Consider the following 16,836-nt stretch of genomic DNA (forward strand, 5'->3'; position numbering starts at 1 on the left):
ACAGGGCCCACAGATGTAACTGTATCATGCATTATCCCTTTTGGAATGACGGGCATCACCACAGAGAAATTAGATCTTTGTCACAAGAGTAATAAAGTAAAACATTTCAATTATAGTGAGCAACATCAGCCTCTTGTTAGACAGAGTGTCATAACAGCTTAGGTGTCATAAATTTTAGATCATGGAAGTTTACGTAAGGAGGCTGAAAAGCTTGATAAACAAATAGATTTTCTAAGGCATCTAGCTCCAGAGTATACAGATTAGAAATCTCAGCTTCCTACACAAGAATGGCACATTAAAAAGATTACATTCTAAATGGGAAAATGTGTTCACATTATTCATTATAAAGTTGGGCTCAGATATGCCATTTTATTTTGAAAAACACAGCTAAAAGTTCAGCAAGCCTGCTCTGCCTTACATTTACTGCTAAAATGTACTCTTACTGTGGGAACTGTCAGACCACATGGCCTCAGTTTTTGTGTCCATGCAAGCACCACAAAAGAACAGAATGCTACTGAGTTTTCTCAACAGGCATGGAATTTTACAAAGGCTCTGCATGTGATGCAAAGACTATGAATGTGACAAATGAAATCCAAATATAGTCTATACTCCCACTCAAATGCAACACTTCATGTTGACCAAGTGTGAGAACATTATGGTGTCCAAGAATAGTTGCAGACAGTTTTAAATCTAACCTACATAGCTTCAACCAATCCAATGAAAAATAATTATCTTTGTATCTAATTGTGAAGAATTCTGCATACACCAAATTGTTCCTTCAACCCTTCACTCATTTGGTGAACATCTACTATGTAAAAGGTCCAGGTCTAAGTGTTATTGGGAACACAAAGATGAATAAAAATGTTCCCTTATTTCAAAAATCTTATAGTCAAACATAGGAGACAGATCAGATACATGACTAACTATACCACCAGGTAGAAAGTGAAACACGAGGACTTCCCTGGTGGTCCAGTAGTTAAGAATCCATCTTCCAAGGCAGGGGATGCACGTTTGATCCCTGGTCGGGGAACTAAGATCCCACTTGATAGGGGGCGACTAAGCCAGTGCATCACAGCTAGAGAGAAGCCCACAAGCCACAAATAAGACACAACCTAGTCAAATATATAAATAAAATTTTTTTAAAAGTGAAATATGCTCTTAAGAAAAACACACATGAAGGGTAAGGGGAAATGGAAGAAGGAGATATTTTTACAAGCAGGGGAATGAGAGAAGACTTCAGACAGCAATGACATTAGTTTTGGACCTTGAAGGACTAGGGAAGGAGCAGGAACAAAGGCACTCAGACAAAGTGGCAGGAATGAAGGCACTTGGCATCAAGGAAGTGGAGAACACAGAGGAACCTGGGGGAGCTCAGTGAGAGAATCCTGCAGAAGAGAAGAAACTTAGGCCAAAGAACTAGTGTCAGATTAGAGAGCGTCTGGACTGTGGCTCCAGATGGGAAATAAACATTAAACAGAGAAGGTTAACCCAGAAGGGCCTAGAGAGTACACAAGCAACATAGCACGTCTGCACAAATGAATTGATTATATAAATATACTATACTACCCACTGACTTTGAAAAAAGTGAAAGTATTAGTCAGTCAGTCATGTCCAACTATGTGAGACGCTATGGACTGTACTCGCCAGGCTCCTCTGGCTGTGGAATTCTCCAGGCAGTGGATTGTTAATGGATTCTCCAGTGGAGTGGGTTGCCATTCCCTTCTCCAGAGAATCATCCTGATGGTATAAATGGGTAAACAGAGTAGTCTTCATTCAAGGAATCAAGTTATCATTTGCCTTATAATGATTTGATGGCATTAAGTGGATTTAAAGTGGTACCAAAAATCCCTGAAGGAAATGGACCTAAAACAATACTCCATGTGTGTGATTATGACACAGCTGTCCTGCTGAACAACAGAAAGTAGAAAAGACTGTAAATTGTGACGTTAAAACCGAGAAAAGGGCACAACTGAGTACTGCCAAGTCCTCAAATGCAGAGGACTTGATTCTGTAACTCTGTCTTATGGTTTTAAAATTCTTGTCTGCTGCTGCTGCTGCTAAGTCACTTCAGTCGTGTCCGACTCTGTGTGACCCCATAGACGGAAGCCCACCAGGCTCCCCCGTCCCTGGGATTCTCCAGGCAAGAACACTGGAGTGGGTTGCCATTTCCTTCTCCAACGAAAGGTTTACTGAAAAACAGAACGACAATTATCTAGCTGATGGGCCAATTAGTAGCTAACAATCAAGAGTGACGATGGAAATGAAAATGCTTCATCACTTGGCCAGCAGGTGTCACTGTCACTCGGTACAGAAAACAGCAGGTGATGAGGAATGAAGGGAAACGCACAGTGAGGAACACTCATTCATCCATTCAGAGAGGAGAAGGAACAGAATGGGCTGCTTCAGAAGCACAATTTATAAAGTGGCTCTTGGCTTGCTGACACAACTTATCAGTTACACCTTGGATTTGAGCCCTCCTACTAGGTTTATGAACTTATACATTTCTGTTAACAAATATGATTTGCATTACATCAGCCTGCTGCCTTTGTGAGTGTTTTCATATCCTTTTTGACTGTATTTATCATATGAGATTGTGAGCAGATTGTGTTGGAATTAGGCAGAAAGGAAACCAAAGTTAACGTCACCATTTAAAGACATATGACTGATTCAACTTACTGAACTGCTCTGAAATTCACTCTCCTTCTGATGTCATTATTGTTATAACTGTAATGTGAGGATTAAATACAATACCACCTGTGAAAATGATAGTAGCTTTGAACCAACATGTTTAATTTTCTCCTAAGATCTAATCACTGAGGTATCTCTTCTACCAGCAGTTTTCTGACCTACTGTGAATTTTCTCTAACTAGGGCATCCTGCAGTGGGGCACCCAGAATCCAGACTTTGTCACTCTGCATACCAGTAGTATGTATAAAGGGTGGCGAAGACACTGCAGCTGCTGATTTCTGATACTAGTACCATCATACTGCCCTTCCTACCATTATCCCATCCTCCCTGGTTGTCAATAACACAAAACCAAGAACCAAAGAATCTAAGATCCTGAAAAGCTTTTGATTTACCAAGTCAACTCTTTGTGTTCCAGATCAGGATGCCTTTTGCCATTAAAATGGAAATGCAAGAGAGTAAGAAATGAGGTATGCAGATTTGGGCCATTTTTATATTTTCTCCCCAGATTTAATCAATGAATAAGTGAACACTGGTATTCAGAAGCAGGAAGAGAGAACAGGAGGTAGGCAAACCATAATTTCATGGCATGCAACTCGTTATTTCCTGATATGGAGAGAATGCACACCACTGATGGCATGGAATGATGGGAATACACTAGCCACTACTTGATTTTCCAGTGATGTCTATCCTACACCTGAAGAGTGTGTGCACTGAACCTGAATGGCAGCAATGCCCTGTTTTTCTGACTTTTCCATCCTTCCTATGTCACAGTCTAACAGCACTTCTTCTAAAAAAGCAGTCAGGAACAAAGTAAATTCTCATTGAATACTGGATGGTTTTGAGTGTTTTTTTCTGGCATCAGCTATTACCAAATTAGTTTTTGAATACTTTCATTAGTAATTTTTGTGAAAGGGGAACTGAGCTCACCTTTCAGAGGTCCTCTATTCAGTGATTACCGTATCTTATAATGACTTATATAGTTTTTAAAAGACAAGTATGTCACAGAAATGCTGAGTTTATTTTTAAAAATATATAAGTTTAGCATGTAATTTCAAAGACTGGTTCCATGAAGGAAAAAGCCCGTGCTCATCTCCAAGTCTTTGTTTATAATGTTCTTCTCACCTAGAATGCCCTGTTCTTTCCCTTTATTACCCTAAATAGACTTTAAGATACAAGTTGTGTCACTTCCCCTATGAAACTTTTTTGAACGAAGCCACCCTCCCTATCTACTTGTAATAAACTTCTGATTTAGTTTCAGTTATGGTTAAGAATCTGCCTGCAATTTGGGAGACCTGGGTTCAATCCTGGGTTGGGAAGATCCTCTGGAGAAGGGCATGGCAAACCACTTCAGTATTCTTGTCTGGAGAATCCCCATGGAGAGAGGAGCATGATGGGCTACAGTCCATTGGGTCACAAAGAGTCGGACACAACTGAGCAACTAAGCACAGCACAGCACATGATCAGACAAGTACCGAATTAATACTGTTTTACAGTGGTTGTTAATTTTTAACGAGCTGTCAGACTTGGTCCTCGAATGGACAGTATATTATCCAAGTTCATGTTTTACTTCATGATTCAACAACTATCTGTTGAAAACTACTACAAGACAGCCAGTGTTTTTGGTAACAGAGACAGTGAACAAAATCAAAACTATCCTTGCAATCATGGGGCTTACATTCTGGTATTCAGTTCAGTTCAGTTACTCAGTCATGTCCGACTCTTTGCGACCCCATGAATCACAGCACGCCAGCCCTCCCTGTCCATCACCAGCTCCCGGTGTTTATCCAAACTCATGTCCATCGAGTCGGTGATGCCATCCAGCCATCTCATCCTCTGCCGTCCCCTTCTCCTCCCACCCTCAATCCCTCCCAGCATCAGGGTCTTTTCCAATGAGTCAGCTCTTCACATCAGGTGACCAAAGTATTGGAGTTTCAGCTTCAACATCAGTCCTTCCAATGAACACCCAGGACTGATCTCCTTTAGGATGGACTGGTTGGATCTCCTTGCAGTCCAAGGGACTCTCAAGAGTCTTCTCCAACACCACAGTTCAAAAGCATCAATTCTTCAGAGCTCAACTTTCTTCACAGTCCAACTCTCACATCCATACATGACCACTGGAAAAAACATAGCCTTGACTAGACAGACCTTTGTAGGCAAAGTAATGTCTCTGCTTTTTAATCTGCTATCTAGGTTGGTCATAGTCAACGAAGCAGAAATAGATATTTTTCTGGAACTCTCTTGCTTTCTCCATGATCCAGCGTATGTTGGCAATTTGATCTCTGGTGCCTCTGCCTTTTCTAAAAGCTGCTTGAACATCTGGAAGTTCACGATTCACATATTGCTGAAGCCTAGCTTGGAGAATTTTGAGCATGACTTTACTAGCGTGTGAGATGAGTGCAATTGTGCGGTAGTTTGAGCATTCTTTGGCATTGCCTTTCTTTGGGATTGGAATGAAGACTGACCTTTTCCAGTCCTGTGGCCACTGCTGAGTTTTCCAAATCTGCTGGCATATTGAGTGCAGCACTTTCACAGCATCATCCTTCAGGATTTGAAATAGCTCAATTGGAATTCCATCACCTCCACTAGCTTTGTTCGTAGTGATGCTCTCTAAGGCCCACTTGACTTCACATTCCAAGATGTCTGGTTCCAGGTGAGTGATCATGCCATCGTGTTTATCTTCATCGTGAAGATCTTTTTTGTACAGTTCTTCTGTGTATTCTTGCCACCTCTTCTTAATGTCTTCTGCTTCTGTTAGGTCCATACCATTTCTGTCCTTTATCGAGCCCATCTTTGCATGAAATGTTCCCTTGATATCTCTAATTTTCTTGAAAAGATCTCTTGCTTTTCCTATTCTGTTGTTTTCCTCTATTTCTTTGCATTGATCGCTGAGGAAGGCTTTCTTATCTCTCCTTGCTATTCTTTGGAACTCTGCATTCAGATGCTTGTATCTTTCCTTTCCTCCTTTGCTTTTTGCTTCTCTTCTTTTCACAGCTATTTGTAAGACCTCCTCAGACAGCCATTTTGCTTTTTTGCATTTCTTTTCCATGGGGATGGTCTTGATCCATGTCTCCTGTACAATGTCAAGAACCTCCGTCTAGAGTTCATCAGGCACTCTATCAGATCTAGACCCTTAAATCTATTTCTTACTTCCACCGTATAATCATAAGGGATTTGATTTAGGTCATATCTGAATGGTTTAATGGTTTTCCCTACTTTCTTCAATTTAAGTCTGAATTTGGCAATAAGGAGTTCATGATCTGAGCCACAGTCAGCTCCTGGTCTTGTTTTTGCTAACTGTATAGAGCTTCTCCATCTTTGGCTGCAAAGAATATAATCAATCTGATTTCGGTGTTGACCATCTGGTGATGGCCATGTGTAGAGTCTTCTCTTGTATTGTTGGAAGAGGGTCTTTGCTATGACCAGTGTGTTCTCTTGACAAAACTCTATTAGCCTTTGCCCTGCTTCATTTCGTGCTCCCAGGCCAAATTTGCCTGTTACTCCAGGTGTTTTTTGACTTCCTACTTTTGCATTCCAGTCCCCAATAATGAAAAGGACATCTTTTTTGGGTGTTAGTTCTAAAAGGTCTTGTAGGTCATCATAGAACCATTCAACTTCGGCTTCTTCAGCATTACTGGTTGGGGCATAGACGTGGATTACTGTAATATTGAATGGTTTGCCTTGGAAACGAGCAGAAATCATTCTGTTTCATTGACTATGCCAAAGCCTTTGACTGTGTGGATCACAATAAACTGTGGAAAATTCTGAAAGAGATGGGAATACCAGACCACCTGACCTGCCTCTTGAGAAACTTGTATGCAGGTCAGGAAGCAACAGTTAGAACTGGACATGGAACAACAGTCTGGTTCCAAATAGGAAAAGGAGTACGTCAAGGCTGTATATTGTCACGTTGCTTATTTAACTTATATGCACAGTACATTATGAGGAACGCTGGGCTGGAAGAAGCACAAGCTGGAATCAAGATTCCCGGGAGAAATATCAATAACCTCAGATATGCAGATGACACCACCCTTATGGCAGAAAGTGAAGAGGAACTCAAAGGCCTCTTGATGAAAGTGAAAGAGGAGAGTGAAAAGTTTGGCTTGAAGCTCAACATTCAGAAAACAAAGATCATGGCATCTGGTCCCATCACTTCATGGGAAATAGATGGGGAAACAGTGGAAACAGTGTCAGACTTTATTTTTTTGGGCTCCAAAATCACTGCAGATGCTGACTGCAGCCATGAAATTAAAAGACGCTTACTCCTTGGAAGGAAAGTTATGACCAACCTAGATAGCATATTAAAAATCAGAGACATTACTCTGCCAACCAAGGTCCATCTAGTCAAGGCTATGGTTTTTCCCGTGGTCATGTATGGATGTGAGAGTTGGACTGTGAAGAAAGCTGATCGCCGAAGAATTGAGGCTTTTGAACTGTGGTGCTGGAGAAGACTCTTGCGAGTCCCTTGGACTGCAAGGAGATCCAACCAGTCCATTCTAAAGGAGATCAATCCTGGGTGTTCATTGGAAGGACTGATGCTAAAGCTGAAACTCCAATACTTTGGCCACCTCATGCAACGAGTTGACTCACTGGAGAAGAGTCTGATGCTAGGAGGGATTGGGGGTTGGAGGAGATGGGGACGACAGAGAATGAGATGGCTGGATGGCATCATCGACTCGATGGATATGAGTCTGAGTGAACTCTGGGAGTTGGTGATGGACAGGGAGGCCTGGCGTGCTGTGCTTCATGGGGTCGCAAAGAGTCGGACATGACTGAGCGACTGAACTGAACTGAACTAAGGTTGGTCATAACTTTCCTTCCAAGGAGTAAGCGTCTTTTAATTTCATGGCTGCAATCAGCTTCTGCAGTGATTTTTGGAGCCCCCCCAAATAAAGTCTGACTGGAGAAGACTCTGATGATAGGAGGGATTGGGGGTGGGAGGAGACGGGGACGAAAGAGAATGAGATGGCTGGATGGCATCACTGACTTGATGGACATGTGTTTGAGTGAACTCCGGGAGTTGGTGATGGACGGGGAGACCTGGCGTGCTTGGTTCATGGGGTCGCAAAGAGTCCGACACGACTGAGTGACTGAACTGAACTGAGGTTGATCACAACTTTGCTTCCAAGGAGTAAGCGTCTTTTAATTTCATGGCTGCAATCAGCATCTGCGGTGATTTGGAGCCCACAAAAAATAAAGTCTGACACTGGTTCCACTGTTTCCCCATCTATTTCCCATGAAGTGATGGGACCAGATGCCATGATCTTTGTTTTCTGAATGTTGAGCTTTAAGGCAACTTTTTCACTCTCCTCTTTCACGTTCATCAAGAGGCTTTTGAGTTCCTCTTCACTTTCTGCCATAAGGGTGGTGTCATCTGCACATCTGAGGTTATTGATATTTCTCCCGGCAATCTTGATTCTAGCTTGTGCTTCTTCCAGCCCAGCATTCCTCATGATTTACTCTGCATATTAGTTAAATAAGCAGGGTGACAATATACAGCCTTGACGTACTCCTTTTCCTATTTGGAACCAGTCTGTTGTTCCATGTACAGTTCTAACTGTTGCTTCCTGACCTGTATAGAGGTTTCTTAAGAGGCAGGTCAGGTGGCCTGGTATTCCCATCTCTTGAAGAATTTTCCACAGTTTATTGTGATCCACACAGTCAAATGTTTTGGCACAGTCAATAAAGCAAAAATAGATGTTTTTCTGGAACTCTCTTGCTTTTTTGATGATCCAGTGGATGTTGGCAATTTGGTCCCTGGTTCCTCTGCCTTTTCTAAAACCAGCTTGAACATTTGGAATTTCACAGTTCATGTATTGCTGAAGCCTGACTTGGAGAATTTTGAGCATTACTTTACTAGTGTGTTAGATGAATGCAATTGTGTGGTAGTTCGAGCATTCTTCAGCATTGCTTTTCTTTGGGATTGGAATGAAAACTGACCTTTTCTAGTTACTCTATTCCCTACCATGCCAAGCACAGGACAGATCCAAGGACAAGTATGTGTTTAATGACCACCTCAAAATTATGCCAACAACAGAGGAATGGATAAAGAAGAAGTGGTACATATATTCAATGGAATATTACTCAGCCATAAAAAATAAAGAAATAATGCCATTTGCAGCAACATGGATAGACCTACAGATTGTCATACTGACTGAAGTAAGCCAGACAGAAAAGGACAAATATATATGATTTTGCTTATGTGTGGAATCTAAAAACAAAAGGTGTATATTATTGACAAACCAGAAATAGAGCCATGGATATAGCAAACAAATTTATGGTTACTAGAGGATAATGGGCAGGGAGGATAAATTGGATGACTTGGATTGACGTATACACACTACTATATATAAAACAGACAACTAATGAGAATCTATTGAATAGCATAGGAACCTCTACTCAATAGTCTGTAATGTCCTATATGGAAATAGAATCTTACAAACAGCGGATATGTGGATATATTCCATCAATTCACTTTGCTGTACAGCAGAAACTAACACAATATTTTGATTCAACTATAGTCCAATAAAAAAAAAATTAACTCGCTGCCCATAGACAGGTGAACCCTAACCAAAGTTTTCCTTGATTACCACAAAAACAGGGTCAGTTAAGGACCCTGAACCCTGGAGGCATGTTAAAGACATGAGGATTGTTTTCACAAAAGCAGGTGAGGGGAAGATGGTGAGGAGTCTTAATATTCTTTGAACTGTTTTGTATAGGTTTCTATTTAAGTACTGCTAAACTTTTTTGTTTATATTTGAAATAGACTGAATCTATAAACCTGGCTCAAATTTTTATGAAAAAACCAACTACCAAGAAAGAAGGAATAAGCAGAATGGATGGCTCAAATCTGTTATTCCATCAGCCTCCATCAAAATTTCTACCTTGATGATGAATAAAACATCCAATCCTAAACAGAAAAAGGTAATTAAGACTTCATGACTGACACTCTCACTATCCAAGGGTCAGGGCTGACCTCTATAGGAAAATAGTATCCAGGGACTGCAATAAAGATAAAACCAGTTCAAGATGACCTCACTCCAGTACTCTTGCCTGGAAAATCCCATGGACAGAGGAGCCTGGTAGGCTGCAGTCCATGGGGTCACTAACAGTCGGACACGGCTGAGCAACTTCACATTCACTTTTCATTTTCATGTACTGGAGAAGGAAATGGCAACCCACTCCAGTGTTCTTGCCTGGAGAATCCCAGGGACAGCGGAGCCTGGTGGGCTGCCGTCAATGGGGTTGCACAGAGTCAGACACGACTGAAGCGACTTAGCAGCAACAGCAGTTCAAGATGTACATGGAAGCAACCTAGATGTCCATCTGCAGATGAATGGATAAGAAAGCTGTGGTACATATACACAATGGAGTATTACTCAGCCATTAAAAAGAATGCATTTGAATCAGTTCTAATGAGGTGGATGAAATTGGAGCCTATTATACAGAGTGAAGTAAGCCAGAAAGAAAAACACCAATACAGTATACTAACACATATATATGTAATTTAGAAAGATGGAAATGATAACCCTGTATACGAGATAGCAAAAGAGACACAGATGTATAGAACAGTCTTTTGGACTCTGTGGGAGAGGAGGAGGGTGGGATGATTTGGGAGAATGGCATTGAAACATGTATGTTGTCATATGTGAAACGAATCACCAGTTCAGGTTTGATGCATGTTACAGGATGCTCGGGGCTGGTGTGCGGGGATGACCCAGAGGGAGGATAAACAGACGAGGGAGGTGGGAGGGGGGTTCAGGAGGGGGAACTCATGTATACCCAGGGCGGATTCATGTCAATGTATGGCAAAAACAACCAATATAATATTGTAAAATAAAAAAAAAAAAATCCATTCCAGGGAAAGACCAGGAAAAAAAAAATACAAAGGGTGGTAAACAAAATAAGAAATAAAACAAATAAAAGATATTTAACATTGAAAAGATCTTTCACATAATTGTGTATTAAAAAAACAACCGGTGATGATATCTTTATGTCTGACCTGTTATAAAACCCAAAAGCAGACACTCTAAGATATGTAAAAAGTTGAGCAACTTTGAGGACTGAAGACTGGTTAGGTGAATATGTTTCCAAATGACTTTCACTCTCTTCCCCAAAGAAACTCTGAGACTTCAGGCTAAAAGGGGAGAGTCGGTGTTTGTTGTCTGTGACCCCAGGTGGTGGCTGACCTGCAAGGCAGATCCCCAGCAAAGTGAGAGAGGTAAGAAGATGACGCTGGGGTAGAAAAGAAAGTTTATTTTCCATGAACCCAGGAATACACACAATAATCAGGTAGTAAGCCTGAGTGTCTTAACTCCCAATTCAGGAAGGGGATTTTCTGCTCAAATGAGCATTTCATTTCCTGACATCCACACAGGAGTCAACATATTTGGACATATGCTGCTGACCTCCTCAATTCTATTTGATGAACTTGACAGGCAACACAAAAAATGCTGAACCTGGGTGCTAAATCTATACAAAGATATGCAATTAGTTTATTAGTTAGATTAAAACAGTAATTCTGCACACCACTTTTTCTTTCACTTGAAATTGTAATGGTTATCTACATTTACTGATACCGTTTTATTTATTGAATCTTCTTAACAATTAAATTGACTTTAAGTTCCTGTATTAATGTGCTAATATTTTTTAAAAGAATAACTCTTTACCTCAAAACATCTACCCTCAGGGAAGAAGCCTAATGAGATAAAAAGAGCATAATCTTTGTAGTCACATATATCTGTGTCCCAAACGACTCTGTGACCTTTGACTACTGGCTGACCTCTACAAGGCTGTACGCACACCCTAGAATGGAAATATATACCCCTATTTCTCACACACTGTTGTGGAGATGGACTTAGATTATCACATATAAAAATATAGTATTATTTGAAGAAGTTCTTTCCCTTTCTGGATCCCTGGAGTACATGAGATCACCTCTAGAATAGTCCTTAGATCCAAAATGAAAAGGCGGTGACAAAAAAAGAAGAAGAAAAGAGGCTACATATTTTCTTGAGTAAACCACTGTAGTCAATCTGTATGCACGAAATCAACAACTCAAGAATCTGGGTAGCCTTTGGAAAGAATTACTAACAGCTCACCTGTTGATGCGCTTCCACCAGTCGATTTTGATACCTCTGGACTGACTCTTGAAGCTGCTTGTCTTTCTCTTTTTTTGATTGTGATACTGTGCTCATAGTGCCCAGGGGTATGGAAGGTAGATGTTCTGTCCGATGACAACTTTTCACAATCAAGTACAAGAGAGAACATCAGGAAGAAATATAAAACTATTTACTGCCTGCAAAAGGTTATTTACTTTGACAAGGAACTGTCTCTGGCTTATACCCCAAACTCAAATACAGCATTATATTGAGAACTTAGGTAATACATTAAATCTCCACTTTTCTTGGAAAAGAACTTAATGGAAATGTGGAGGGTACTATAGATTTACGAGAAAGGGAGAATATTCATTATTTACTAACATTTCATTTATCCTGAGTTATCACCAAATGAGAACTTTTGCAAAAATGTTTTTTAGATAACTGAAGCTTAATTCGTTACTACCATGCATTATTCTTTTCCAAAAAATCTGGGATAGAAATCTGTGGTGGTGGGTTAGTCACTCAGTCATGTCCAACTCTTTGCAACCCCATGGATTGTAGCCCTCCAGGCTCCTCTGTCCATGGAATTCTCCAGTCAAGAATAGTGGAGTGGGTTGCCATTTCCTTCTCCAATATGTCTCTGTAAAATACACCAAATAATTCTGCTTTGGAAGCACACAGATCCTTCGTTTGAGGATTGAGACTCACTGTGAAGACCAGTGACTACTATGATGGCAGGCAGCACCCTGTGATCACCTCAGGGGTTATGGAGCCACATGGTGTAGCCCCATCGAGCAGTCCAGCACCCTATCTTCCTCTCCCTGCTGCTGGAGGTGCACCAGCTGCTAGTGGAAACTCAGCTTCCTAGCCTTACTGATGGGCTGTCTCCAGTCAGTTCAGTTCAGTTCAGTTCAGTCGCTCAGTCGTGTCCGACTCTCCGCGACCCCATGAATCACAGCACACCAGGCCTCCCTGTCCATCACCAACTCCCGGAGTACACTCAAACTCATGTCCACAGAGTCAGTGATGCCATCCAGCCATCTCATTCTCCGTCGTCCCCTTCTCCTCCCGCCCCCAACCTTTCCCAGCATCAGAGTCTTTTCCAGTGAGTCAACTTGTCGCATGAGGTGGCCAAAGTATTGCAGTTTCAGCTTTAGCATCAGTCCCTCCAATGAACATCCAGGATTGATCTCCTTTAGAATGGACTGGTTGGATCTCCTTGCAGTATAAGGGACTCTCAAGAGTCTTCTCCAACACCACAGTTCAAAAGCATCGATTCTTCGGCGATCAGCCTTCTTCACAGTCCAACTCTCACATCCATACATGACCACGGGAAAAACCATTGCCTTGACTAGACGGACCTTGGTTGGCAAAGTAATGTCTCTGCTTTTTAATATACTACCAAGGTTGGTCATAACTTTCCTTCCAAGGAGTAAGCGTCTTTTAATTTCATGGCTGCAATCAGCATCTGCAGTGATTTTGGAGCCCAAAAAAACAAAGTCTGACACTGTTTCCACTGTTTTTCCATCTATTTCCCATGAAGTGATGGGACCAGATGCCATGATCTTTGTGAACAAAGATCATGTCTCCAGTCACCAGTGGGTTAATACATACATTACATAATCAAGCAGAAATGTCTATAAATTGCAATAAACAGGCTGTGCCTGAGGGCTTCTGTCTTCAGGGTTACAAAGAATACTAATGATTTTTGAGACATATGCTTGGGAAGGTTTGAGGCCTTTTTTCCACCCTATTTCTGGTTCCATGGCTATGTTCTGAGGAGCTGAGCTAGCCAAACTGCTGAAAAATTGAGATTCCATCTTATTTTACTTTGGTATGGAGGCCTGGCAGGGACAAGAAGCTCCATTCCCATTGGACATGGCCTCAATCCAGGGCATGGCTGAGGACATGCAATGTGGGAAGAGGTACAAAATGCTGAAGTTGATTCTTAGAGCCTTACACAAGAGTTTTCCTACCACTGGTAGGTCCTGAAAAGAGGGGACGTGCGTGTCATAAAATGCATGGGTGCTAAGCTAGGAAAGAGAGGAGGAGGTTGAGAATAGAGAGAAGGGCTTCTTCAATCTGAAACAGTGCAGGGAAAGCTAAGCATCTCACTCCCACTACATCTCTCTATTTCCCAGGGTTCAGCATATATTTTTCTTGCCCCCACCAACGGAGAAGAGTGAGGACTACAATCAAATTCAAGTACTGCTGTGAAAAAACACTTAATTCCACCCACATATGGAATATGTTTTTATTATTATTTTCAAAGAAAGGTGGCAGATAAATCAGGGGGACACCTACCTATATATAGTATATATAACCACATGCAGTGTTCATCTGAAGACATCTGTGGGATAGCACCCACACAGGTTTCTATTTCATTTGAGAAAAGAACCTTGTGGTAACATTAAGTCTTTATTTAGAAAAGAAAAACCTCAATTTATTAAAATGCAATCTGTTGGACTGTCCTCAAAGATTTTTATAAACAAATTAAATCTTACTATGCAATATAAGCCATATTTTAAATATTTTTAAATATCCTTTCCAAAACTCAGACTTTTGGGTCTAGTCAAATGATAGGTATCATTTTTACCCTGCTGGTGATCCCTGTTCTAATATATACAAATACACAGAATGAATGTAATGGAAGCACACTGATATTTATTTCTTCGGTACTATGACCAAAATGTGTAGCCTCCCTCTGTGCTTAAGGTGGAAAACAAACAAACAAAAAAGGTGACTTGGGCAAGAATGACTCCATTTTAAGCTGCCTGAATCACCAACACAGAACACTACCATTTGTAAAATGGTATGTTTTACCACCATAAAATATTTGTCTGGAATTAGGCTTCTTGAACTAAAGATCCCTACAGAGTAGGGGGAGTAGTAAGACAGAAAGAGCACAGGTTTTGAATCAAAGTGCTTAGATTCAAGATTCAGGTTTAGGGAGGAATCATGGACAGGTCACTGAACCTCCCTTAACTTCACTGTTTTCTCCTCTGAGAAACGGAGAAAGCTCACGTGGTTATTGTAGTGAAATGACATAACACGTAACTGCAATGTAAGAGGGAACCATTATTATATTTCCTGTCCCAGTTCTGGTTACACAGACATTGTTCATTCAAATGCTGTTCATTGGCTTTAACCCTGCTGACAACTGGCAATTAACTGCTGACAATAAACTGCATTTTCTGTAAATACAGATGATGCCACTTTAACCCCGTATTGCTGTCCTTTCACTCATCCAGTATTGCCTAATAAATAACTATACTTCTCGTTATTTTAACACTCATTTTATCCAAGTTCAACAGTGCACATATATCAGGGTTTTGCTATTTCATGGCATAGTCTCAAAGTATGCATGATCCATTTAAACATACTGAATCAGAGGGCTGAATGAGGTCATCAGATCAACTTCTCTTCCCATGGGAATCTTCATCTGCATTGCTGTTGATAATCTCCCTTAAAGGAAGTATCAACTTTCAAGTAACTGCCCTTATAATCAAGTTTTTCTCCATAGCTCCCATTTCCAAATCTCTTGCTATCACTTTAAGCATTGTTTTTGTCCTCATCTTTTCAGTGGAAATGAAATGCAGATGGTCAAAATTATGACAGTATATTTAAAGAACCAAGGACTTAAGAAATTATAAATATAAGACATTTTGCATTTCAGGCCTTTAAGGGCCATCCGTTTTCTGTGAACATGGCAAATTTATCTTGCCTGTCATCAGAAATGGCAGTGTTTTGATGTATAAAAGAGACAGAATTATAATGGCTTTGAAACTAATTTTATAACATTCAGTGATGACATCACCACTTTTCAGGGAGAGGGACAAGCATGTCAATTCAAGGATAATGGTTAGCTGGAGAAAAGGGAATCTATAGAGGTCAGATCCCCAGTTCTGTGGATCTGAGATGGCCTGAGGCTGGAGTGAGCAGTCATGGACATATGGCTAAAATATAATGGAAAAAAAGTGAAAGTGTCAGTTGTCCGACTCTTTGCGAACCCGTGGACTGTAGCCAGACTCCTCTTTCCATGGGATTCTCCAGGTAAGAATACTGGAGTGGGTTGCCATTCCCTTCTCCAGGGGATCTTTCCAACCCAGGTCTCTTGCATTGCAGGCAGATTCTTTACCATCTGAGCCACCAGAGGAACCTAAATTCTCACAGCTTATTACTAAGGGGCCCCCAGTAACCAGGGACTTAAGACTGTCCTTAACAAGGGATTCAGTTGGACCTAGAAAAGATGCAGAGGGTACTATTATTGCACTCTATTCTAGGTGATGGGAAGATGAGTTAAAGAGAGGTTTTATCATTTGTCCAAGGCTTCACAGGCTAAAAGAGCCAGGAGTCAAACCTAGGCCATCTGGCCCCAGAGTCTGAACTTTAATCACTATCCTACTCTTGCCTAGAAAATCCCATGGATGGAGGAGTCTGGTAGGCTGCAGTCCGTGGGGTCGCTAAGGGTCAGACACGACTGAGCGACTTTACTTTCACTTTTCACTTTCACACATTGGAGAAGGAAATGGCAACCCACTCCAGTGTTCTTGCCTGGAGAATCCCAGGGAAGGGGGAGCCTGGTGGGCTTCTGTCTATGGGGTCACACAGAGTCGGACACGACTGAAGTGACTTAGCAGCAGCAGCAGCACACTGCATGAAAGTTTTGAGCTCACAGAAAGTGATCAATATTATCACCGTTTTTTTTTGACAGTTGGGGGGTGGGACCAATTTTATTTACATTTCCAAGCACAAGTCTTTCCACAGAGAAATTTAAAAAACCAAAACAACAAAAAAACTTCTTTTAAACAACGCATGGGTGAAAATAGTGACAGTAACAATGAAAACACTATCCATCGGCTATTCTTAATATTGAAACTGAGCCACTGCTGTGTTCCTATTTGGGAGATAATCAAGTTACAAGTTAGGACTAGAATCAGGTTGGCAGTCAGAAGATCAAGGCCAGCAGCCTCATAAGTAGTCTTCTCAACCCCTGTTTGGGCTTCAATTTCCACTTTTCTTAAGTTAAGAAGTGAGTCTAGATCAGTGT

General features: G+C 41.1%; 1 protein-coding gene across 1 annotated transcript in view; it reads right to left on the reverse strand.

Annotated features, from left to right (window-relative positions):
• The window catches only part of MORC1 (MORC family CW-type zinc finger 1), a 169,967-nt gene that overhangs the window by 54,998 nt on the left and 98,133 nt on the right, over window positions 1-16,836 (reverse strand). Inside the window, exon 18 of the mRNA XM_088831653.1 lies at window positions 11,787-11,925. Coding sequence (XP_088687779.1) covers window positions 11,787-11,925 — 139 coding nt within the window. The remainder of the gene's footprint in view (window positions 1-11,786; window positions 11,926-16,836) is intronic.

Source organism: Moschus berezovskii, chromosome 1 (genome assembly GCF_049115385.1).
Source record: "Moschus berezovskii isolate FMDL1 chromosome 1, NW_MosBer_1.0, whole genome shotgun sequence".
In the NCBI taxonomy this organism is placed as follows: domain Eukaryota; kingdom Metazoa; phylum Chordata; class Mammalia; order Artiodactyla; family Moschidae; genus Moschus; species Moschus berezovskii.